At 46.4% G+C, this 25,535-nt stretch overlaps 2 protein-coding genes across 4 annotated transcripts in view; both read right to left on the reverse strand.

The window, feature by feature from the left end:
* PAFAH1B2 (platelet activating factor acetylhydrolase 1b catalytic subunit 2) overlaps positions 1-11,134 on the reverse strand; it is a 28,490-nt gene extending 17,356 nt beyond the window's left edge. Inside the window, exons 1-3 of one of the 3 annotated variants that reach the window (XM_017948979.3) lie at positions 10,812-10,946; positions 10,103-10,227; positions 2,733-2,820 (exon numbers count right to left, since the gene is read on the reverse strand). In XM_017948979.3, the coding sequence (XP_017804468.1) occupies positions 2,733-2,820; positions 10,103-10,134 (120 nt within the window). In that variant the 5' untranslated portion in view covers positions 10,135-10,227; positions 10,812-10,946. Of the gene's footprint in view, positions 1-2,732; positions 2,821-10,102; positions 10,228-10,811; positions 10,958-11,115 lie in introns of those variants that run through there. The other 2 variants (XM_009187355.3, XM_003910752.5) reach the window with 2 other exon arrangements.
* A 5,385-nt stretch (positions 11,135-16,519) lies between these two features.
* On the reverse strand, positions 16,520-20,276 carry LOC101012672 (proprotein convertase subtilisin/kexin type 7-like). The gene is made up of 5 exons (XM_031652924.1): positions 19,677-20,276; positions 18,764-18,858; positions 17,858-17,951; positions 17,474-17,591; positions 16,520-17,149 (listed from the first exon to the last, which is right to left on the reverse strand). Exons 1-5 carry the CDS (start codon positions 19,823-19,825, stop codon positions 16,790-16,792), a joined length of 816 nt encoding a protein of 271 aa, XP_031508784.1. The 5' UTR covers positions 19,826-20,276; the 3' UTR covers positions 16,520-16,789.
* Between the last annotated feature and the right edge of the window lie 5,259 nt (positions 20,277-25,535).

Consider the following 25,535-nt stretch of genomic DNA (forward strand, 5'->3'; position numbering starts at 1 on the left):
CCAGGAGTTCAAGATCATCAGCCTGGGCAATATAGTGAGATCCTATCTCCACAAAAAATAATAAAAAAAATTAGTCCGGCATGGTGGCACGCACCTGTGGTCGCAGCTACTTGAGAAGCCAAGGTGGGACGATCACTTAAGCCCAGGAAGCCAAGGCTGCAGTAAGCTGTAATGGTGCCACTGCACTCCAGCATGGTTGACAGAGCGAGACTCTGTCTCCAAAAAAATGTTTAAAATATTTGTGTATGTTTTTCTTCCATTTGACTGATTTTTCTACAGCCAGGGCTCATTAAAGTCTATTAACTTAAGACAAGAATAATGAAGATATCTAGTTTAGTTACTACTTTTCCTTTCCTTTGTCTTGAACTCCTGGGCTCCAGTGATTACCTGCCTCAGCTTCCCAAAGTGCTGAGATTACAGGTGTGAGTCACTACTCCTGGTGTAGTTACTATTCATAAAGGTATAAATGGTCCAGATGCCCATGAAAGAGAAAATGGGCAAAACAACTGTAGTACACTTACTTTTTTCTTTCTTTTTGAGATAAGGTCTCCATCTGTCATCCAGGCTGGAGTGCAGTGGCACAATTATAGTTCATTGTAGCCTTGATATCCTGGGCTCAAGTGATCCTCCCACCTTGGCTTCCCAACCTGCCTTGGCCTCCCAAAGTGCTGGGATTACAGGTGTGAGCCACTGTATACTGCTCTGTCTTAAAAAAAAATTATTGGGGCTGGGCGCGGTGGCTCAAGCCTGTGATCCCAGCACTTTGGGAGGCCCAGACGGGCGGATCACGAGGTCAGGAGATCGAGACCATCCTGGCGAACACGGTGAAACCCCGTCTCTACTAAAGAAAATACAAAAAAAACTAGCCGGGTGAGGTGGTGGGCGCCTGTAGTCCCAGCTACTTGGGAGGCTGAGGCAAGAGAATGGCATAAACCCGGGAGGCGGAGCTTGCAGTGAGCTGAGATCCGGCCACTGCATTCCAGCCTGGGCGACAGAGCAAGACTCTGTCTCAAAAAAAAAAAAAAAAAAAAAGGCCGGGCGCGGCGGTGGCTCAAGCCTGTAATCCCAGCACTTTGGGAGGCCGAGACGGGCGGATCACGAGGTCAGGAGATCGAGACCATCCTGGCTAACACACTGAAACCCCGTCTCTACTAAAAATGCAAAAACTTAGCCGGGCGAGGTGGCAGGCGCCTGTAGTCCCAGCTACTCCGGAGGCTGAGGCAGGAGAATGGCGTAAACCCGGGAGGCGGAGCTTGCAGTGAGCTGAGATCCAGCCACTGCACTCCAGCCTGGGTGACAGAGCGAGACTCCGTCTCAAAAAAAAAAAAAAAAAAAAAAAAAAATTATTGGGACAACCAGAGAAAACTGAATATGGTCTTTGGATTAAGTAATAGTATTATATCAATATTACATCTCATGATTTTAGTAACTATCCTATAGTTATTTAACAAAAGTCCTTGTTTTTAAGAAAACATGTTGAAATATTCAGGGGTAAAGAGAAATGAGTGCAAATGCTTCAGAAAAAACCACTATGTTAGTATATACATATACAAATAGATATAGACGCAGCACACAGGGCGTGGTGGCTCACGCCTATAATCCCAGCACTTTGGGAGGCTGAGACAGGCAGATCACTTGAGGTCAGGAATTTGAAACCAGCCTGGCCAACATGGCAAAACCCTGTCTCTACTAAAAATACAAAAATTAGCTCAGCATGGTGGCGGGCACCTGTAATTCCAGCTACTTGGGAGGCTGAGACACAAGAATATCTTGAACCCGGGGTGGCGGGGGGTGGAGGTTGCAGTGAGCGAAGATTGCACCACTGCACTCCAGCCTGGGCAAGAGTGAGACTCCGTCTCAAAAAACCAACAACAACAACAACAAAAAAACAAAAACAAAATAGATGCAGACACAATAATTAGGCAGATATCGTAAAATGTTAACAATTGGTGAGTCTAGATGAAGATACTTCTTTCTAAATTTCTGTAACATTTGTGTAGTTTTGAAATTACTTCAAAATAAAAAAACTAAATATTTCCCAGTTCCAACATCAGATTGGTGAAGAGGCAGGACATTTGTAACACTACATTTTTACTGACAGTAACAAATTCTTGTTGACTATTAAAATCCCCCCGTGTACAACCTGTCGCAGGTCACAGGATTACAGTTTTTTGTTTTTGTTTTTGTTTTTGAGATGGAGTCTTGCTCTGTCGCCCAGGCTGGAGTGCAGTGGCGTGATCTTGGCTCACTGCAACCTCCGCCTCCCGGGTTCAAGAGATTCTCCTGCCTCAGCCTCCTGAGTAGCTGGGACTACAGGTGCCTGCCACCACACCTGGCTAACTTATTTTTAGTAGAGATGGGTTTCACCATATTGGCCAGTCTGGTCTCAAACTCCTGACCTTGTGATCCACCCACTTAGGCCTCCCAAAGTGTTGGGATTACAGGTGTGAGCCACTGTGCCCAGCCTGGAGTGTTTTTTTTGTTTTTTTTTTTTAATTGCCCCTTCGCAGTTTTGATCAAAAGATCTTTAAAAATTGAAGAAACCAGGCATACTGACATGTGCCACTAGTCCCAGCTATATGGGAGGCTGAAGTGGGAGGATCACTTGAGCCCTGCAGTTTGAGGCCAGCCTGGGCAACACAGTGAGACCCTGTTTCAAAAACCAAAACAAAACAGACAAAAAACTGGAGAGACTCAACTCATGTGAATGATACACATGCACTTCCTTTTACCTGAGACATCCATCGGTCATCTCCTTGAATATCTTCTGCTGCATGCGGAATAGCTGCTGGGTTTGAGTCTCCTTGGCTCATTCTACACCTGTGAAAAAATGTCTATGTCATGTTTCATTTGTTAACAGGAATGTTTGTAACCACTTAAATATTATTATACACATCAGGCTTTAAATAATAATTTAAGTTTTATTGTGGTTTGCCTACAAACAATTGGGAAACTAAACAGAAACAATTACTTTCTGTAGAGACGAATTCCGGAACATGACTAAGTCCCATAAATATAGCATCACTAAACTGTCAGACAGCTTTGAATATGACTTAGTTGCAGTGCAGTACATTTTAAAAATCTCCAAGTACATACTTTATACCTATACTAGCTTTTTTGTGATATGTTACTGTAAGTACCAAGTGACACAAGCAGTTATTAGATACAGTACAATAAAATCTACATCAGCTGTTAAAAGTTACACACTTAAGAATTACTACTGCAATGATTAAAATCCACTGGTTACTAAACATCACACAAATAACTGTAGCACAGGTTCTGACAAAAGTAGTCACAGGCCTTGGCACTAGGTTTTGACAAATGTTTACCAGGTATTTTTATTTTTGATAAGTTTCCAATAAGAAAATTTTAGTAATGATGGCCAGGCGCGGTGGCTCACGCCTGTAATCCCAGCATTTTGGGAGGCCGAGGCAGGTGGATCACAAGGTCAGTAGATCGAGACCATCCTGGCCAACGTGGTGAAATCCCATCTCTACTAAAAATACAAAAAATTAGCTGGGCATGATGGCATGCACCTGTAGTCCAGCTACTCAGATGGCTGAGGCAGGAGAATCACTTCAACCAGGGAGGCAGAGGTTGCAGTAAGCCGAAATCACACCACTGCACTCCAGCCTGGGTGACAGAGCCAGACTCCAACTCAAAAAAAAAAAAAAAAAGAAAAAAGAAAAAATTTTAATAATGAGTCCAAATATGTCATCTAATAAGTAAAATTCGGCAAAATTAGAAGTGCTAATCTTCTATGAATAGAAAGACAAATAAGAAACCAGACTACTTTTCAACCAGTTCTGGAGAATATACACTAGAAACATTAGGCTCCAAATGCAAAGGACTATGAAAAAGAAAAAAATCGGACGGCGCGGTGGCTCACGCCTGTAATCCCAGCACTTTGGGAGGCCAAGGCAGGCGGATCACAAGGTCAGGAGGTCGAGACCATCCTGCCTAACACAGTGAAACCTCATCTCTACTAAAAACACAAAAAAAATTGGCCAGGTGTGGTGGCAGGTGCCAAAAAAAGAAAAAAAAAAAAAAGAAAACAATCTGGGGTTTTCTGGTTTATAGAAAAGGAGGTCATCTTTTTTTTTTTTTCTGAGATGGAGACTCGCTCTGTCACCCAGGCTGGATTGCAGTGGCCCAATCTCGGCTCACTGCAAGCTCCGCCTGCAGGGTACACGCCATTCTCCTGCCTCAGCCTCCCAATTAGCTGGGACTACAGGCACCCATCACCACACCCGGCTAATTCTTTTGTATTTTTAGTAGAGACAGGGTTTCACCGTGTTAGCCAGGATGGTCTCCATCTCCTGAAGAAAAGGAGGTCATCTTCTATACAAGCAATCTTTTTCTTTCCCTTGACATCCTCAAATACAGCTAAGCTTTCTCAGAAAGAAGATCGAGTTATATTCATTCAATATACATATTTACTGAGTACACAAAACACACTACGTTGCCAAAGTAGTAGTTTTTTAGAATCATAAAGTGAAAAGTCCCAAGCATGAATGCATACTTTCACTCACGAAAAATAAATTACAGAAGCAAATAATACTAACAGTAATTTCAAGACCAGCCTGGCCAACATGGTGAAACGCCCGTCTCTACAAAAAATACAAAAATAAGTCAGGCGTGGTGGAGCATGCCTGTAAGTCGCAGTTATTTGGGAGACTGGAGCAGGAGAATCGCTGGAACCTGGTAGATGAAGTTGCAGCAACAGCAAGACTTCATCTCAAACAAATTATTAAAAAATGTGGGAGGTTTTGCTTTATTTTTTTTTTGTTTTTTTGAGATGGAGTCTTGCTCTGTCGCCCAGGCTGGAGTGCAGTGGCGTGATCTGGGCTCACTGCAAGCTCCGCCTCCTGGGTTCATGCCATTCTCCTGCCTCAGCATCCAGAGTAGCTGGGACTACTGGTGCCCATCACCACATCTGGCTTTTTGTATTTTTAGTAGAGACGGGGTTTCACCATGTTAGCCAGGATGGTCTTGATCTCCTGACCTTGTGATCCGCCCACCTCGGCCTCCCAAAGTGCTGGGATTACAGGCATGAGCCACTGAGCCCAGCCTTGCTTTATTTTTAAACCAATAAAACATTCTATACTTTCTACATAAAAGTTTATTTGGGTCTAAGTTCAAGTCTAGGCTTAAATCAAGTTAAAACTTACACGTTAGTTAATAAAAGTGTTTTGAGACAAGGTCTTTTTTTTTTTTTTTTAAGGTTGAGTCCCAGCGTGTAGCCAGGACTACAGGTATGCACTGCCACGCCCGGCTAATTTTTGTATTTTTCTTTTATACAGACAAGGTTTCTCCATGTTGCCCAGGCTGGTCTCAAACTCCTGAGCTTGGCTTAGAATTCTGCCCAGTCTAGGATATTTTTGAAATGCATCCCACTACATACGTGTTTGTATATAAAACACGCTAACTACTGTTCATGTGAATCTTAAATTACAGTGAAGCTCTTTTTTTCCTTTTATAGATTAGAAAACTTTTTAAAACTAAATTCTTTTAAAAGTTAGATTTCAGCCAGGTGTGGTGGCTCACACCTGTAATCTCAGCACTTTGGGAGGCCGAGGCAGGAAGATGACTTGAGTCTAGGAGTTTGAGACTATCCTGGGCAATATGATGAGACCCCGTTTCCACAAAAAATTGAAAGAATTAGCCTGGCATGGTAGTGCCTATAGTCTCAGCTACCCAGCAAGCTGAGTCAGGAGGATTGCTTGAGCCAGGTGCAGTGGCTCACGCCTGTAATCCTAGCACTTTGGGAGCCTGAGGTGGGTAGATTATCCGAGGTCAGGAGTTCAAGACCAGCCTGGCCAACAAGGCAAAACCTATCTCTACTAAACATAAAAAAAAAAAAAAAAGAAGAAGAAGAAGAAAAATGGCAGGTGTTGTGGCACTTGCTTGTAATCCCAGCTACTAGGGAGGCTGAGGCAGGAGAATCGCTTGAGCCCAGGAGGTGGAGGCTGCAGTGAGCTGTGATCATGCTACTGCACTCCAGCCTGAGTGACAGTGAGACCTTGTCTCTAAATAAATAAATGTTCTGAGATTTTTTTCCTATATTCCAATGGATCATCTTATGCATTCCCAGAGGGTACATATACGCTTTCAAGACTAATGATCTATATAAATTATACGATCTCTTTATTATTTTAAGAGAAGGGCCTCACTATGTTGTCCAGGCTGGATTCAAACTCCTGAGCTTAAGTGATCCTCCTGCTTCAGCTTCCCAAGTAGCTGGGACTACAAGCACACACTACCACTCCCATCTTAGAGCTACAATTCAATAGACAGTCATGGATTTTCAGAGTTCATCCAACAGACAAACAACTAATCTAAAATAACATTAAGAACTTACTATTTACCAGACACTGTGCTAGGAGCTTTGTTATTTAAATAAACGTGATGCTCAGAGAGACCTAAGCAAACTTCTCCATGACAGTAGAGCTGGTAAACACAACAGGACAGGTGGGATTTGAAATCAGAGTAACAGACTTCCAAAGCCTACTCTTGAGTAAATGATGTTATGTTCTGATTAGAGAAGACTATATAGATGCTGGGCGCAGTGGTTCACACCTGTAATCCCAGCATTTTGTGGGGCTGAGAGGGGAGGATCACCTGAGGTCAGGAGTTCGAGACCAGCCTGGCCAACAGGGTGAAATCCTGTCTGCACTAAAAATACAAAAGATTAGCCAGGTTTGGTGGCACATACTTGTAATCCCAGCTACTCAGGAGGCTGAGGCATGAGAATATCTTGAACCCAGGAGGTGGAGGATGCAGTGAGCAGAGATCACACCACTCTGGGTGACAGAGCAAGACTCTGTCTAAAAAAAAGAAAGAAAAGAAAAAATGATAAATTCTAATTTACTAAGTTGTTTCACTTATACTTTCTACTACCCAAATTCGATGGCATTCTGATACCCTAAGCAAAACACTTCTACCTCAACCCTAAATTTCTTCATGGGAAAATAAAAAAGGCATATAGATAGAGAAACCGAGGAACAAAATGTCACTTCTCTGAAGCTACAAGGCAGATAGAACTGGGAGGTCACAAATATTCCCAATCACATAGTCTTTTTTTTTTTTTTGGCGCTAAGAATACAAGGTGATCCTTCTTCCCCTACAATGGCAAAGTATCAGAGCAGAAATGTGTTTCTTTGTGCCTTCTGACTCTGATTTTGTATTATTTTGTCAATCAAAATCTTATTATACAAAGTAGCTTTCAGTTTTACTGATGCCCATGGCTTGGTAACATTTTCAAACATGAGGAAAAGAAAAACTGAGCTACAAACTCATACAAATCTCGTTTTTTAAGAACAAGGCAGGGGCCGGGCGCCGTGGCTCACGCCTGTAATCCCAACACTCTGGGAGGCCGAGACGCGTGGATCACCAGGTCAGGAAATCGAGACCATCCTGGCTAACACGGTGAAACCCCGTCTCTACTAAAAATACAAAAAATTAGCCGGGCATGGTGGTGGGTGCCTGTAGTCCCAGCTACTCAGGAGGCTGAGGCATGAGAATAGTGTGAACCCAGGAGGCGGAGCTTGCAGTGAGCCCAGATCACGCCACTGCACTCCAGTCTGGGCGACAGAGCGAGACTCCATAAAAACGAGGCTGGAAATGCATAACCTAGACGACTATGCATATAGAGGACTCAAGCAATTTGGAAATCAGAGAAACTGTTGTGGCTGGGCACAGTGGCTCACGCCTGTAATCCCAACACTTTGGGACACTAAGGCAGGTGGACTGCTTGAGCCCAGGAGTTTGAGACCAGCCTGGGTAACATGGTGAAACTCTGTCTCTACAAAAAACACAACAATTAGCTGGGGGGAGTGGTGGGGGCGCGGTGCGCTACTGCACTCCAGCCTCAGGGACAGAGCAAGACCCTGTCTCAAAAATAAAAATTAAACTGGCTTTTCTTTTATTGAGACGGAGTTTCGCTCTTGCTGCCCAGGCTGGAGTGCAACGGCGCGATCTCGGCTCACTGCAACCTCCGCCTTCTGGGTTCAAGCAATTCTCCTGTCTCAGCCTCCAGAGTACTGAGATTACAGGTGCCCACCACCACTCCCGGCTAATTTTTGTATTTTTAGTAGAGATGCGATTTCAAATCATATTGGTCAGGCTAGTCTCGAACTCCTGACATCATGTGATCCGCCCGCCTTGGCTTCCCAAAGTGTTGAGATTATAGGTGTGAGCCACCGCGCCTGGCCGGCTTTTTTTTTTTTTTTTTTGAGACAGGACTTCATTCTGTTGCCTGGGCTGAAGCACAGAGGAGAAATCATGGGTCACTGCAGTTTCCACCTCCTGCATTCAGGCGATCCTCTTGAACAGAAGCTGCCTGACCTTTTTTTTCTGGTAGATGGGGGTCTCACCATATTGCTCAGGCTGACCTGCAACTCCTAGGCTCAAGTGATCCTAGCACCTTGGCCTCTCAAAGTGCTGGAATTACAGGCATGAGTCATGGCACCCAGCCAGCTGCGTTTTGTTTTTTGTTTTTTACTGACAGGGTCTCTGTCAGTCGTTAGCTGGAGTGAAGTGGCTTAACACAGCTCACCACAGCCTTGATCTCCTGGGCTCAAGTGATCCTTACATTTCTTCCTTCCAGAGTAGCTGGGACTACAGGCACAGGCCACCATGTATGGCTAATTTTTAAATTTTGTAGAGAGGAGGTCTTGCCATGTTGCTCAGGCTCCAACTGTTGTATTCTTTCCAATTAAAATGAAGAATTATCTGCTCTTATGGGCACATAAAATAAGAACAAACTAAGAGCTACCCAGTGGTGAGACACAAACTTCTGAGTCACTTCGGGTTTCCTGCGCCTGCAATCTCAGCACTTTGGGAGGCCAAAGCTGGTGGATCACTTGAGGTCGGAAGTTCAAGACCTGCCTGGCCAACATGGCAAAACCCCGTCTCTACTAAAAAAAAATACAAAATTAGCTGGGTGTGGTGGCGCGTGCCTTGCTGTAAGCTTGAACCGGGAGGCAGAGGTTGTAGTGAGTCGGGATCGCTCCACTGCACTCCAGCCTGGACAACAGACTGAGACTCCGCCTCAAAAAAAAAAAAAAAAAAAAAAAAAAGAGCGAGCAAGCAGAAAGAAAGAAAGAAAGAGCGAGCAAGCAGAATGCAAATAAAAGGTCTGAAGAACAAGTTTTGTTAATTTGCCACAACAGACTGTACTCTAGGGGAAGCTTTGTTGTCCATTAAAGTGAGTTCTCCAGGAAGATGAGGAGTAACCGACTTCCACGATTTTCCTGCGTTTTCTATATTCTCTACTTACTATGACAATACAGTACTAGAATTTCCAGATGCTTATACCAGCATAGTGTAATGTATTTAATGAGAAACCAGTTCCAACAACAAAGCATTATAAATTCTCAAGCTGAGTTAGATGTTTTAGTCTGAACCAGGAAAACAGATCGAGTGGGAAAGTTGAACCAAGAATTCAGAGATTTAGAATGTTTCCACTCAGACCTAAGACTCTCCACTTTGTTTCAGAGGGAGTGGGTATGGTTATTGTGAAGAGGAAGGCGGCCCTCATCCTGAATACCCGGTAGCCTCCGTGAGCTGGTGGGTGGGTCCTCCGGTCCAGTACCTCCATAATTTATGATCAAATGCCCAAGCCAACAAACTAATGCACGGTGATTTCCTAGTCCTCCCCTTCTCCCCCACAAGGAGGCAACCTTTATGTCAGAACAAGGTGCCCAGAAGAAGCCAAAGACACAAGGCACATCCAAGGCAAAGACAATCTTAAGCACTTTCTCCTTCCACTTTCTCCGCACCTTACCCCTCCGCCCAAACCCTTCCCGTAATTTCAAGCTGTACTGAGGTCCTAGGGTGGATCCGGGTGGTCTTTCCTTTCTCTACGGGTCAGCTCTACAAACAGGCTAAAGCTCCCAGTGTTAGTGTTCTTAAGTTTGTGTATAAATTCTGAAAAGCAACGCTGGCCTGCGAGCTATGAAAAGCAGAAGCATGAGTCACTACGCAACGGGTCAATCAAACCTGTAGACCAGAAGGCACGGATCTGGCAAACGGGACAGCGAACCAGGAAAAAAACATCCCCCCAAACCTCTCTGCTGACAGGTTTATCTAGCTGGCTGACCTTGGGCAGGTCACCAGCCGCTCCGAGCACATTCATGTCTAAGATGAGATGCGGGCTGGAAAGCCTTCCAAGAAATAATCCCTTCCGAGTGGTGACGGTCTATGCATCTTTTGAATACACACATCCTAAGAGGCAACGGAGAAGTTTCTAAAGAGCTGAAATTTTTCAACAAAAGGAGCAGGCAGAAGTGTTCGGTAAAAACACAACGGAGTAACTGGTTTTGCCCTCCGACCAGACGCGAGGGGAGAGAAGGGTGAGAAGTTACACCCCTGGGATGGAGGGAAAAGGCAGCAGCTGAGACCAGGGCAGGAGGTGCAACGCCCAGCCTGGGCGAGCTGGGGTGCGCGAGGCCTACCGCGGGTGGGCCCGGCAGGGCAGGGCAGGGCGGGGCGCCCGCCGCGCTACTCTCCCGGGAAAGGCGGTGGAGGCGCCGGCCGGAGGCTGAGGAGAGTCGACAGCTTTCGGGGTAGGATGTCGGGAAAGGGTTCACACGGCAAAGACTACCTGCGCCGGCGGCTGGGAAGCCGACGCCGGGCCCGCAGAGAAGGCGCGCGCTCGCGAGGCCCCCCCAAGGGGATGGGGTGGCGTGGGGGGAGGGGCCGCAATGGTGGGGGAGGGGAGGTCGCGGGCCTCTCACAATAACACCTCGCAGCCCCTTCCAACCCCCGCCTCTAAGCCACCGGTTCACCGCGACCCTGGATGCACTCACTGAAGTAGAGGGTCCGTGCGGGCCCCAAGCGGCTGAGGCGTCGGCGGGTGGCGCGTCTGTCGCTCGCTCGGTCCCAGCGGCCCCGCTCCGGCGCGTCCCTCCTCCGGCCCCAGCACCAGCAGCAGCTCTTCCACTTCCGGTTCCCCTGCCACTCAGGCAAATGGCTTCCGGAAGTCCCGCCCGCACCCCGCCTCGCCTCAGCGTGGTTCCTCTCTACCCGCCCTCGCTCTCCCGGGCGCTGGCGGCGTGCGCCCAGGTGTCCCGCCACGCCCCGTTGGGTACCCTGCTTTGTTCTCGCGCTTACCCCCATTTTGTGTGGCGTCTGAGCTACATGGGCCTCTCTGTTTACACCAACTGCATCGCTCAATCCTGCGTTCGTGCCACCGCAGTGTGGAGCTGGCATTCGGGACAATGTGGCGTGAAGTCACACTGACGCCATTCCCTTCACACTCAGCCAACTTGGCTTCTTCCTCCACCCATGGAATAAACCAAACTGCTGAAAGTGGGAGGGAAATAGCGGACCAAGGTTAAGGAGGCAGTACCTGACATTTATTAGTGGAATTTCTGTTTCTATGACGAATGTGGAGATTTTAGGTGACCGCCTGTTAAGGTGATATATAGGGGGATGACGAACCCCAGGCTTTTCCTTAAAAGATCCATCCCGTTTTGGGGAAGACATACATATGCAAAGTCAATATTGTAAAGTTTATATGCTAAATAAATGCAGGATCTATAAACGTAGAAAGGAGGGGCAAGAGATGTGTTCGAGCTTTTATAGCAGCGCAACGGTTAGTGGAGCAGTGCCCTGAGCTGGCCCTTTAAGGATTTCAGCTCTATGCTGGTGAATAGGCAGAGCCTTCCAGGGCTCTTAAACTGATGTTGGGGGGAGCGTTGATTTTGCTGACAAAACCTGTTAAGAATACTGTGAAATCCTGGGAGCCTAAAATGTCAAGATATGTCAAGTAATTTTTCTTTTTTTTTTTTTGTTATACTTCAAATTCTAGGGTACATGTGCACAACGTGCAGGTTTGTTACATAGGTATACATGTGCCATGTTGGTTTGCTGCACCCGTCAACTCGTCATTTACATTACGTATTTCTCCTAATGCTATCCCTCCCCCAGCCACCCATCCCCCGACAGACCCCCATGTGTGATGTTCCCCACCCTTTGTCCAAGTGTTCTCACTATTCAATTCCCACCTGTAAGTGAGAACATGTGGTGGTTGGTTTTCTGTCCTTGTGATAGTTTGCTGAAAATGATGGTTTCCAGCTTCGTCCATGTTCCTGCATAGGATATGAACGCATCCTTTTTATGGCTGCATAGTATTCCATGGTGTATATGTGCCACATTTTCTTAATCCAGTCTATCATTGATGGACATTTGGGTTGATTCCAAGTCTTTGCTATTGTGAATAGTGCCGCAGTGAACATATGTGTGCATGTGTCTTTATAGTAGCATGATTTATAATCCTTTGGGTTTATACCCAGTAATGGGATTGCTGGGTCAAATGGTATTTCTAGTTCTAGATCCATGAGGAATCGTCACACTGTCTTTCACAATGGTTGAACTAATTTACACTCCCACCAACAGTGTAAAAGCATTCCTATTTCTCCACATCCTCTCCAGCATCTGTTGTTTCCTGACTTTTTAATGATCAACATTCTAACTGGTGTGAGATGGTATCTCATTGTGGTTTTGATTGGCATTTCTCTGATGACCAGTGATGATGATTTTTTTCATGTGTCTGTTGGCTGCATAAAGTCTTCTTTTGAGAAATGTCTGTTCTTATCCTTTTGATGGGGTTTTTTTCTTGTAAATTTGTTTAAGTTCTTTGTAGATTCTGGATATTAACCCTTTGTCAGATGGGTAGATTGCAAAATTTTTCTCCCATTCTGTAGGTTGCCTGTTCACTCTGATGGTAGTTTCTTTTGCCATGCAGAAGCTCTTTAGTTTAATTATATCCCATTTGTCTATTCTGGCTTTTGTTGCCATTCTTTTTGGTGTTTTAGTCAGGAAGTCTTTGCCCATGCCTGTGTCCTGAATGGTATTGCCTATGTTTTCTTCTAGGGTTTTATGGTTTTAGGTCTAACATTTAAGTCTTTAATCCATCTTGAATTAATTTTTGTATAAGGTGTAAGGAGGGGTTCCAGTTTTAGCGTTCTGCATATGGCTAGCCAGTTTTCCTGGCACCATTTATTAAATAGGGGATCCTTTCCCCATTGCTTGTTTTTGTCAGGTTTGTCAAAGAGCGGATGGTCGTAGATGTGTGGTGTTATTTCTGAGGCCTCTGTTCTGTTCTATTGGTCTATATATCTGTTTTGGTACCAGTACAATGCTGTTTTGGTTACTGTAGCCTTGTAGTATAGTTTGAAGTCAGGTAGCATGATGCCTCCAGCTTTGTTCTTTTTGCTTAGGATTGTCTTGGCAATGCGGGCTCTTTTTTGGTTCCATATGAACTTTAAAGTAGTTTTTTCCAGTTCCATGAAGAAAGTCATTGGTAGCTTGATGGGGATAGCACTGAATCCACAAATTACTTTGGGCAGTGTGGTCATTTTCACGATACTGATTCTTCCTATCCATGAGCATGGGATGTTCTTCCATTTGTTTGTATCCTCTTTTATTTCATTGAACAGTGGTTTGTAGTTCTCCTTGAAGAGGTCCTTCACATCCCTTGTAAGTTGGATTCCTAGGTATTTTATTCTCTTTGTAGCAATTGTGAATGGGAGTTCACTCATGATTTGGCTCTCTGTTTGTCTGTTATTGGTGTATAGGAATGCTTGTGATTTTTGCAGATTGATTTTGTATACTGAGACTTCGCTGAAGTTGCTTATCAGCTTAAGGAGATTTTGGGCTGAGATGATGGGGTTTTTAAAATATACAATAATGTCATCTGCAAACAGGGACAATTTGACTTCCTCTTTTCCTATTTGAATACCCTTTATTTCTTTCTCTTGCCTGATTGCACTGGCCAGAACCTCCAACACTATGCTGAATAGGAGTAGTGAGAGAGGGCATTCTTATCTTGTGCCGGTTTTCAAAGGGAATGCTTCCCATTTTTGCCCATTCAGTATAATATTGGCTGTGGGTTTGTCATAAATAGCTCTTACTATTTTGAGATACGATCCATCAATACCTAGTTTATTGCGAGTTTTTAGCATGAAGGGCTGTTGAATTTTGTCAAAGGCCTTTTCTTCGTTGAGATAATCATGTGGTCTTTGTCGTTAGTTTTGTTTATGTGATGGATTACGTTTATTGATTTGTGTATGTTGAACCAGCCTTGCATCCCAGGGATGAACCCAACTTGATCGTGGTGGATAAGCTTTTTGATGTGCTGCTGGATTCAGTTTGCCAGTATTTTATTGAGGATTTTCGTATCGATGTTCATCAGAAATATTGGTCTAAAATTATCTCGTTTTTGTTGTGTCTCTGCCAGGCTTTGGTATCAGGATGATGCTGGCCTCATAAAATGAGTTAGGGAGGATTCGCTCTTTTTCTATTGATTGGAATAGTTTCAGAAGGAATGGTAACAGCTCCTCTTTGTAGCTCTAATAGAATTTGGCTGTGAATCTGTCTGGCCGTGAACTTTTTTTTGGTTGGTAGGCTATTAACTATTGCCTCAATTTCAGAGCCTTTTATTGGTCTATTCAGAGATTCAACTTCTTCCTGGTTTAGTCTTGGGAGGGTGTATGTGTCCGGGAATTCATCCATTTCGTCTAGATTTTTTATTTATTTGCATAGAGGTGTTTATAGTATTCTCTGATGGTAGTTTGTATTTTTGTGGGATCGGTGGTGATGTTCCCTTTATCATTTTTTATTGCATCTGTTTGATTATTCTCTCTTCTTTATTAGTCTTGCCAGCGGTCTATCAATTTTGTTGATCTTTTCAAAAAAGCTCCTGGATTCATTGATTTTTTGAAGGGTTTTTTGTATCCCTATCTCCTTCAGTTCTGCTCGGATCTTAGTTATTTCTTGCTTTCTGCTAGCTTTTGAATGTGTTTGCTCTTGCTTCTCTAGTTCTTTTAATTGTGATGTTAGGGTGTCAATTTTAGATATTTCCTGCTTTCTCTTGTGGGCATTTAGTGCTGTAAATTTCTCTCTATGCACTGCTTTAAATGTGTCCCAGAGATTCTGGTACATTGTGTCTTTGTTCTCATTGGTTTCAAAGAACATCTTTATTTCTACCTTCATTTTGTTATTTACCCAGTAGTCATTCAGGAGCAGGTTGTTCAGTTTCCATGCAGTTGTGCTGTTTTGAGTGAGTTTCTTAATCCTGGGTTCTAATTTGATTGCACTGTGGTCTGAGAGACAGTTTGTTGTGATTTCTGTTCTTTTACATTTGCTGAGGAGTGCTTTATTTCCAATTATGTGGTTCATTTTAGAATAAGTGCAATGTGGTGCTGAGAAGAATGTATATTCTGTTGATTTGGGGTGGAGAGTTCTGTAGATGTCTACTAGGTCGGCTTGGTGCAGAGCTGAGTTCGAGTCCTGGATATCCTTGTTAACCTTCTGTCTTGTTGATCTGTCTAATATTGTATGTCAAGTAATTTTTCAACTAACTTGTGCTGTCAAGTGGCACTAAGTGTGTATTACTTTAGACATATATATCCAATCTAATTTTGTCCTCATATAAAATGATGTTTATGTTACTAATTTACCTTGGAATTTTCTTGGAGCTGCTCACACACTATATGGCATGCCTGTAGGTGCTCAGTAAATATTTGTTGTTCTGAGGGTTTTATTAGAAAGAATTCATGTTTGGAGAACTGAAAGGATGGTACTAAAGAGGCAGCCCGGCTGGGAGCAGTGCCTCACACCTGTAATCCCAGCACTTTGGGAGGCCAAGGCGGGTAGATCATCTGAGGTCAGGAGTTTGAGACCAGCCTGACCAACATGGAGAAACCACCTCTCTTCTAAAAATACAAAATTAGGCTGGGCACGGTGGCTCACGCCTGTAATCCCAGCACTTTGGGAAGCCGAGGTGGGTGGATCACGAGATCAGGAGACCGAGACCATCCTGGCTAACACAGTGAAACCCCGTCTCTACTAAAAATGCAAAAAATTAGCCGGGCGTGGCGGCGGGCGCCTGTGGTCCCAGCTACTTGGGAGGCTGAGGCAGGAGAATGGCGTGAACCCGGGAGGCCGAGCTTGCAGTGAGCCGAGATCACGCGACTGCACTCCAGCCTGGGCGACTGAGCAAGACTCTGTCTCAAAAAAAACAAATTAACTGGGTGTCGTGGCACATGCCTGTAATCCCAGCTACTCAGGAGGCTGAGGCAGGAGAATCGCTTGAACCTGGAAGGCAAAAGTTGCAGCGAGCTGAGATCCACCGTTGAACTCCAGCCTAAGCAAGAAGAATCAACCTCTACCTCAAAAAAAAGAGGCGCCCGGCGCGGTGGCTCACGCCTGTAATTCCAGCACTTTGGGAGGCGGAGGCGGGCAGATCACAAGGTCAGGAGATCGAGAGCATCCTGGCTAACATGGTGAAACCCTGTCTCCACTAAAAATACAAACAATTAGCCGGGTGCGTGTAGTCCCAGCTACTCTGGAGGCTGAGGTAGGAGAATGACGTGAACCCGGGAGGCGGAGGTTGCAGTGAGCCAAGATGGTGCCACTGCACTCCAGCCTGGGCAAAAGATCCAGACTCCGTCTCAAAAAAAAGAGGCCGCCCATCTCCAGGTGGATAGTGTTAAGGGAAAAAAAAAAGGGGGGATGGAGGCCAACCCAAAGGCGGCACCAATCCCCTGTCCAACACCTTCTCGCCAAAAGTTCCCGTTTGGCTGGAGGAAGACCCTGTGGCTCTGACCAGACTTCTCTGGCAGCAATCCTCTGCCATTTGTATCTTAAGAAGGCCCTCACCCTCTTTGAGTGGAGTCAGAGGATGCCTCAGATTCCACATGTAAGCATCAGGGCTGCTTTCTCTCAAGAGCTCCCTAATTTTGGGAAAGAAGAGCCTGTCCCACACTGTCAGGCCCTGAGGTCAGCAGATCTGCTCCTCCTTCCCATGCAGTAGGTCTCGGTGCTGATGAGGGCAGTCCAGGGTGCTCTTGTTCTGAGACAGGCTCCACTCCCCTTGCTCCAGCAGGTCTAGGGCAAGGAGGTCAGAGGTGGTGGAAAGGCCCCTGCTCTCTGTTTCCACTTCGTCTGGATCCTTGCTGCTGCAAAGTGGCACTGATTCTAGCTCTGTCCCTTCCTCCTTGGCTTTCCGGCTCCGATGGGGCCAGTGGCAGGGTCCACTCCTACAAACTTGGTTGGAAGCCACATTCCTCTGGCTCAAATATACTTCCGGCATGTAGTAAACGGTCCAGAAGACGGTGAAACAGCCTACCAGCACCAGGGTCTGGGGTCGAGGCAAGCACCTACGTGAGGCACTGTTTCCTGAAACCTACAAGCTTTCTCAGCCCAGGACAATGAGCTCAGAAAGTCTTTTTCCTTCTAGGGACTGCCTTCTTCACACAAACTCTTCCCCCTGCCCCCTCCCCCGACAAGACCTGTCCTATAAGAGTTAGGCTAGCAGGGTAGGAGCAATGCTATGAAACCACTGCTGGGACCCAGGTCTTCCCAGTCCTTCGCCACGCAGGTCACCCCGAGAAGCACACTAAGAACTCCATTCCCAAGACAGGACAGTCCCGTCTACCCGCAGCTTGAGTCTTGGCCCTAGTACCTTGAGGGTGTTGGGGGTGATGGTGTAACCATCTCCCTCAGGAATTTTCAGCCCCGGTAGGCAGGGTAGGGTGAAGTCATCATGCAGGTGTTTTCTACTCATGGCACTCTCTAGCAGGCTGTGGAGAAGAAAAGAGATGAGGATGCCCCACTGACTGTGGTTCCTATACCATCTGCCCTCACCCATCTTCCCCTCTTACAGCTGAAGACAGGGAAGCCTCACAGCAAAAAGCAGAGGCCCAGACTGAGTTCCCAGCCCAGGGCTCCATCTCTCGGCTTGAGGCTGCAGCTGGGAAACACAGCCGGGGTTCAGAGGGCGATGGGCTCCCTAGGCGGCCCTTCCCCTGTGAGTGGCCTTCCATCTGACACATGCAGCTTTACCCACCTTTGTCTGTCCCTGATGTCTACTGGACTCCACACAGAGCCATATAGGGTCAGCTGCCATTGCCGGAGGATGCCAACCTGGAATGACTCATCCCCTAGGGCAGCAAGGGGCAGCTCGTGAGCCACGCCCCTCTGTCAGCCATGCCAAACAGCAGAGGCCCTGCCCACCCTGCCACCCAAAGGGGCTCAGGCCACATGGTCTGCTCTAGGAGCTGCCTCACTCTGTCCCACTGACCCCAGGATCTGCAGAAGGGCCTCACTGGGTGCCCCTAGGGATGGAAAAGGTTGAAAGGTTGTACTCCAAAGCAGAGTCTTGCTTTTCTCTCCCATATTTTGGGGGTTCGGCTGGGATTCTGCTTGGAGAAAATGTCTTTCTACCAAATTAAAGCAAGCTTTGAAAACCACTGGTCTAGTGAATACCTAACTTGACTGGAGGATGGGAGGGTTGAGCTCAATTTCCAGTCTATACGCTGACACTAAAGAGATTCAAAATTCATGGACATTGTGGCCTTCACTTATGGTGACCTTCCACAAGTCACCTCAAACCTCTGGGCCAATATAAAAAAAAATGGTGAAATGAGTCCTGCCCTTACCTGCCTACCGGGGCTAGCCGAAGGATGGTTATACGTAAAAGGACTTGAAATGTGGTTTCAACAAGGACTTTTGTTGCTATTCTAGGAAAATGGGTGGGTCGCTCCTCCGGGGAATATGAGAGGCAGTATAAATGAACAGTTTCAGATAGCAATGCCCATTTCATGGATGGGGCACACTCTTGGCATCAACCCTCTTGGTCCAATGGCAACCCTAGATATTGCACACGGGACACTTTCTGTGGGGACTCTGAGATGCAGAGGGACCAGATAACAAGCAGGAAAGGCAGGGCCTGGTGCGAGGGCACGAGGCTCACCGACATCCCTGACGACAAGCCTGTAGGTCCCTCGGGCTCTCTCCCCCCAGCATCGCACAGTGGAGAAGGTCCAGTCGTTGAAGCCGTTGGGATCCCTGAGGAAAGAACACAGCAGAAACAGGTGGAAGGCGTGAGCCAGAGAGCTGACCTTCCCCCAGCAACACTTTCTCCCTGTAGTAGCCATGGAAACTTGGGAGGGTGCCCCGAGGGGTTCTCAGGTGCCCCTTGCCCCTGGGGTCTCATGGAAGGAGGAACTTGTGTTAACGTGGTGTGGTGGAAAAAGCAAGCATGGAGTGTGCACAGGCTTGGAATCCCATGGATCTAGGTTTATTCTTATTCTCTTGGGCACTTACTAGCTCCATGACTTGTTTCCTCTTTTTTTTTTTTTTTAGAGACAGGGTCTCACTCTGTTACCCAAGCTGGAGTGGAGTGGCATGATCACAGCTCACTGCAGCCTTGACTTCCTGGGCTCAAGTGATCCTCCCACCGCAGTCTCCTGAGCAGCTGGGACTATAGGCATATACCACCATGCTCGGCTAATCTTTAAATTCTTTGTAGAGACGGTCTCACTTTGTTGCCCAAGCTGGTCTTGAACTCCTTGCTTCAAGTGGTTCTCCTGCCTTGACCTCCCAAAGTGCTGGGATTACCAGTGTGAGGCACCACGCCCGGCCAGTTTCCTCATTTGTAAAAAGAGGTTACAAAATCTAATCTACAGGGTTCTTAGAAGGATTAGAGAACGTGTATGTGAGGTGCCTAACACTTGAAGAAGGCATGTGATGAAAGGCTTCCAGCCGCCAGGGATAGCCAGTGCCACAGTAGTTTAGGACAGTGCCAGGATCCACTTCTCCCATTTCTTTTCCTTGGAAAGGCCCTTGCTGAAAAGGTTGCTCAGGCCTTGGGCGGGTGTACCTACAAGTTCATCCTGCAGGGGGCGCCGACGAGGGACATCATGCCGCTGGGGCAGAACAACTTCAGTTCCAAGCTGCCACGCCGGGGGTGAGTGATGGAGACTGTCACTGCCACATGCTCCAAGGTCTTCAGCCCCGACATCTCCAGGTCCATCCTGCTGACTGTGGAAAGTCAGGCTGGGCAGCTGGGAAACCAGCCCACAACCACGCCTTCACTTCACCCCCATGTACACAAAGACACACGCTCACTGAAGCCACATACAAATGTCTCCGGCAACCCTAACTGGGACCTCGCCTATACTAGTAAATAGAATGGAGTTGCTGCTCTCAAATTTACAACATAGCTTCGAGTCTAGTTGGGAAGACAGCACATACCCAAGACACAATATAAGAATCCAGTAGAGCAACTTCAGTCATTCATACATCCAAAAAATTATTTACTGGATACCTCCTACATTTCAGGCACTGTACTAGATGCTGGGAATATAAAGATTCTTATCTTTAGGCATGGTCCCTGTCTTCTACCTGCAAGTGGAAAATGATATGGTATGGGAAACATACATAATTGATAAGGGAAGAGAAATAAGTCTGATGGTTTTAGGCACACAGCAGTGAGATGCGCTGAAGGAAATGAATACAGATTGGTAGAGACGGTTGATAGGGGGCATTGTAGGCAGTGGAAAAGGCGTGAACAAAAATGGGTGAAAATGCACACATCTCACTCAAGACTATGCACAATTTTTTTTTTAAATGCTGGTGGATAAATTTCATGCAAATTATGTGAGTGAAAAAAACAATCTCAAAAGAAGCATGTAGCCGGGTGTGGTGGTGTGCATCTGTGGTCCCAGGTACCCAGGAGGGTTAAGTGGGAGGATTGCTTGAGCCTGGGAGGTGGAGGCTGCAGTGAGCCATGCTCATGCCACTACACTCTAGCCTGGGTGACAGAACAAGACTCTGTCTCAAAAAAAAAAATAAAGAAAGAAAGAAAAAGAAAAAGGATGCATAGTGCACAATTCCATTTACATGACGTTCATTGAAATAACATACCTGCAGAGATAAATAAAAGATAAATGGGTGCCAAGGGCCAGGGATACAGGGAGGGGATGGGTGTCGCCAGAAAGGGGTAACACAAGGGAGTCTTGTGATAATGGAATTGTACTGGATCTTGGTTGTGGTGGTAGTTATGCAAGGCTACATGTGATAAAATTGCATACAGCTACACACACGCAAACACAAATATTGACAGCATGTATATCTGGTGAACACTGAATAAGCACTATGGGTTGTACCAATGTCTATTTCTTGGTTTTGATAGTATACTTTAATTGTGTGAAACATTAAGATTGGGAGAAGGGTGCATGGGACTTCCCTTGTACATTTCTTTGCAACCTCCTGTAAATCTACAATTATTAAAAAAAAAAAATCTACTGAAGTGGAAGACTCAACTGGGGACTATTAAGAAATTAGGTTGCAATGAGGACAATTTTTTTTTAAAGCACCCTTTCTTCCATTAATTTATTCCAGGCCAGGCATGGTGGCTCACTCCTGTAATCCCAGTACTTTGGGAGGCTGAAGCAGGAGGATCGCTTCAGCCTGGGAGACATCATCTCTACTAAAAATTTAAAAAATAGCTGGATATAGTGGTAAGCACCTGTGGTCCCAGCTACTCAGGAGGTTGAGGGTAGGAGGATGACTTGTTGAGGAGGTTGAGGCTGCAGTGAACCGTGATTGTGCCTCTACACACACTAGCCTGGGCAACAGAGTGAGATCCTGTCTCAAAAAAAAAAATTATTCCAATATGCCATGCAGAGTGCAATACCTTCATTTTACAGACATAGCAGCTCAGAGAGGTACTGAAAATAGGTGCTGGGTAACCTAGGATGGGATGGGAAGGACTTTAAAGATTTTTATTTTAAATAAGCAACTGAGACCTATTATAGATGACTGAGAAAGGACAGAGTTGGTTTTTTGTTTATTTGTTTTTGTTTTTGTTTTTTTGAGATGGAGTCTAACTCTGTTACCCAGGCTGGAGGGCAGTGGTGTGATCTCGGCTTACTGCAACCTCTGCCTCCTGGGTTCAAGCGATTCTTCTGCCTCAGCCTCTTGAGTAGCTGGGATTACAGGCACCTGCCACCACGCCCAGCCAATTTTTGCATTTTTAGTAGAGACGGGGTTTCACTGTGTTGGCCAGGCTGGTCTTGAACTCTAATCTTGTGATCCGCACCCACCCCCCGGCCTCCCAAAGTGCTGGGATTACATGCTTGAGCCACTGCGCCCAGCCAGGACAGAGTTTTTTTTTAAAAAAAGTACTGAATGAAGGCTACTCTAATAGCTCCGGGTAGGATGAACTAGAGACAGGAAGAGACAGATGGCAGAAGACCAGCTAACATGCCACCGCCTCTTTCTAGGGAGGTGGCTTGTGTGTGGGTAAGAGACTGGGGAGAAGGAGGAAAGGAAAGGCTCCAGGCTTTCTATGACACCACTTTCTGTCCTTCCTAGTCCCTGTCCTTACTGACCTTCTGCTCAGTCCCCCTCTCACTGCACTCACTGAAGAGTGCCACCTCCCATTATCCACCAGGACACCAGTGTCAGAACTTCACAGTGCTTTATTACCTCCTTAACTCTAGACCTTTATCCGTGCTGTGCTGGCCACCCACATTCCAGCCGTACTCTGGATGTGTCTTTATTGGAGGCTGCTTCCTTTTTGAATGGTTTAGTTACGTTCATTGTGGATTTTCTTTCTTTCTTTTTTTTTTTTTTTTGAGACGGAGTCTCGCTGTGTCGCCCAGGTTGGACTGCAGTGGCCGGATCTCAGCTCACTGCAAGCTCTGCCTCCCGGGTTTACGCCATTCTCCTGCCTAAGCCTCCCGAGTAGCTGGGACTACAGGCGCCCGCCACCTCGCCCAGCTAGTTTTTTGTATTTTTTAGGAGAGACGGGGTTTCACTATGTCAGCCAGGATGGTCTCGATCCCCTGACCTTGTGATCCGCCCGTCTCGGCCTCCCAAAGTGCTGGGATTACGGGCTTGAACCACCGCACCCGGCCTAGTGGGTTTTCTTATTAGATAAACAATACAAATTAACTGAAGGTAAATTGGAAAAGCAGATGAATTAAAATGAAAACAAAAAAGCACCCAGAATTTTCCATAACATGTTGGTAAATATCCACCCAGGCCCTTTCTGTGTGTGTATGGATGTGTGCATGTGTACATTTTCCTTTTTTCTTATTTTTTTGAGACAGAATTTCTCTTGTTACCCAGGCTGGAGTGCAGTGGTGTGATCTTGGCTCACTGCAACCTCCACCTCCCGGGTTCAAGCGATTCTCCTCCCTCAGCCTCCCGAGTAGCAGGGATTACAGGCACATGCCACCGCGCCCAACTGATTTTTTTATTTTTAGAAGAGATGGGGTTTCACCATGTTGGCCAGGCTGGTCTCGACCTCCTGACCTCAGGTGATCCACCGCCTCGGCCTCCCAAAGTGCTGGGATTACAGGCGTGAGCCACCACGTCCCCCCAAGAAAATTTTCTTGAGATCTTTGAGAACTCATTTTTGAGAACCCCACTATACCACATAATTTTCCAATGAAATGCCTGAATATTTTAAGTCGTCACTTCAGATATGTAATGAGTGTGAAAGTGTACTTAAGAAAGAGTAAAGGCCGGGCGCGGTGGCTCAAGCCTGTAATCCCAGCACTTTGGGAGGCCGAGATGGGCGGATCACGAGGTCAGGAGATCGAGACCATCCTGGCTAACACGGTGAAACCCCGTCTCTACTAAGAAATACAAAAAATAGCCGGGCGAGGTGGCAGCGCCTGTAGTCCCAGCTACTCGGGAGGCTGAGGCAGGAGAATGGCGTGAACCCGGGAGGCGGAGCTTGCAGTGAGCTGAGATCCGGCCACTGCACTCCAGCCTGGGCGACAGCGCGAGACTCCGTCTCAAAAAAAAAAAAAAAAAAAAAAAGAAAGAGTAAAGCGGCCGAGCACAGTGGCTCACGCCAGTAATCCCAGCACTTTGAGAGGCCGAGGGGGGCAGATCACAAGATCAGGAGATCGAGACCATCCTGGCTAACATGGTGAAACCCTGTCTCTACTAAAAATACAAAGAATTCGCCGAGCATGGTGGCGGGCGCCTGTAGCTACTTGGGAGGCTGAGGCAGGAGAATGGCGTGAACCTGGGAGGCGGAGGTTGCAGTGAGCCAAGATTGTGCCACTGCACTCCAGCCTGGGCGACTGAGCGAGACTCCGTCTAAAAAAAAAAAAAAAAAAAAAAAAGAAGAGTAAAGAATTCCATATACACGCTGTTCCTGGGCGCAGTGACTCATGCCTGTAATCCCAGCACTTTGGGAGGCTGAGGCGGGTGGATCACTTGACGGGAGTTTGAGACCAGCCTGGCCAACTTGGTGAAACCTGGTCTTTACTAAAAATACAAAAAAATTAGCTAGGTGTAGTCGCACACATCTGTAATCCCAGCTACTTGGGAGGCTGAGGCAGGAGAATCGCTTGAACCCGGGAGGTGGAGGTTGCAGTGAGCTGAGATCACCCCACTGTACTCCAGCCTGGGCAATAGAGCAAGACTCTGTCTCAAAAACAAAAACAAAAACAAAACATACACCCTTTGTAGTTATCTGGCTCTCTCTTTCTGGTTAAGTGCTTTGCTTTCGTTGTACAACAACCTTGAAGATAGCACATTCAAATGTGCGCCTAATTAAACATACGAATCCTGGCTGGGCACGGTGGCTCACGCCTGGAATCCCAGCACTTTGGGAGGCTGAGGGGAGGAGGGGTGGATCACAAGGTCAGGAGTTCGAGACCACCCTGGCCAATATAGTGAAACCCCACCTCTACTAAAAATACAAAAAAAAAAAAAATAGCTGGGCATGGTGGCGGGCGCCTGTAATCCCAGCCACTCACGAGGCTGAGGCAGGAGAATTCGCTTGAACCCTGGAGGTGGAGGTTGTAGTGAGCCGAGATCATGCCTTTGCACTCCAGCCTGGGTGATAGTGCGAGACTGTCTCAAAAAAAAAAAATCAATTTATTATGGCTTTTCAGGGTCTTTCTCAAGATAAAATCCTGATTTCTGAATTCCAAGAGTCCACTGGTGTTTCTATTATAATGTCCATCTCTCTCTTTGAATTAATTGCAAGTCTCTTTCCCTGACTAAATATGAATTATTCTGTGGCAAGTGTCTTATTCCTCCTTGTAGCCTCAGTGCCAGGGAAAACCTGGCACAACAAATATTTCTTGATAAATATTTAATGGATGAGTAAAGTCAAGGTTAATTTTTTTTTCTTTTTTAGATGGAGTTTTGCTTTTGTTGCCCAGGCTGGAGTGCAACGACGTCATCTCAGTTCACTGCAACCTCTGCCTCCCGGGTTCAAGCGATTCTCCTGCCTCAACCTCCCGAGTAGCTGAGGTTACAGACGCCCACCACCACAACTGGCTAATTTTTATATTTTTAGTAGAGACAGGATTTCACTATGTTGACCAGGCTGGTCTCCAGCTCCTGACCTCAAGTGATCCACCCGCCTTGGCCTCCCAAAGTGCTAGGATAACAGGCGTGAGCCACCATGCCCAGCCTTTTCTTTTTGTTTTGTTTTGTTTTGTTTTGAGACAGAGTCGTGCTCTGTCACTCAGGCTGGAATGTAGTGGTGCGATCTTGGTTCACTGCTACCTCTGCCTCCCAGTCCCAAGCGATTCTCCTGCCTCAGCCTCCCGAGTAGCTGGGATTACAGGTGTATGCCACTACACCTGGCTGATTTTTGTATTTTTAGTAGAGACAGCATTTCACTGTGTTGGCCAGGCTGGTCTTGAACTCCTGACCTCAAGTCGTCTACTCACCTCAGTCTCTTAAAGTGCTGGGATTGCAGG

Source organism: Papio anubis, chromosome 12, assembly GCF_008728515.1.
Source record: "Papio anubis isolate 15944 chromosome 12, Panubis1.0, whole genome shotgun sequence".
Classification (NCBI taxonomy): Eukaryota; Metazoa; Chordata; class Mammalia; order Primates; family Cercopithecidae; genus Papio; species Papio anubis.

What these genes read in the sequence shown, in the direction of transcription:
- LOC101012672 (XM_031652924.1), bottom strand. Translation starts at nt 19,825, where the DNA reads ATGGACCTGGAGATGTCGGGGCTGAAGACCTTGGAGCATGTGGCAGTG. An exon ending in GCTTGTCGTCAGGGATGTCG is followed by an intron (nt 17,952 to 18,763) that starts GTGAGCCTCGTG and finishes TTGCTGCCCTAG; the next exon opens with GGGATGAGTCATTCCAGGTT. An exon ending in TCACCCCCAACACCCTCAAG is followed by an intron (nt 17,150 to 17,473) that starts GTACTAGGGCCA and finishes CCTCGACCCCAG; the next exon opens with ACCCTGGTGCTGGTAGGCTG.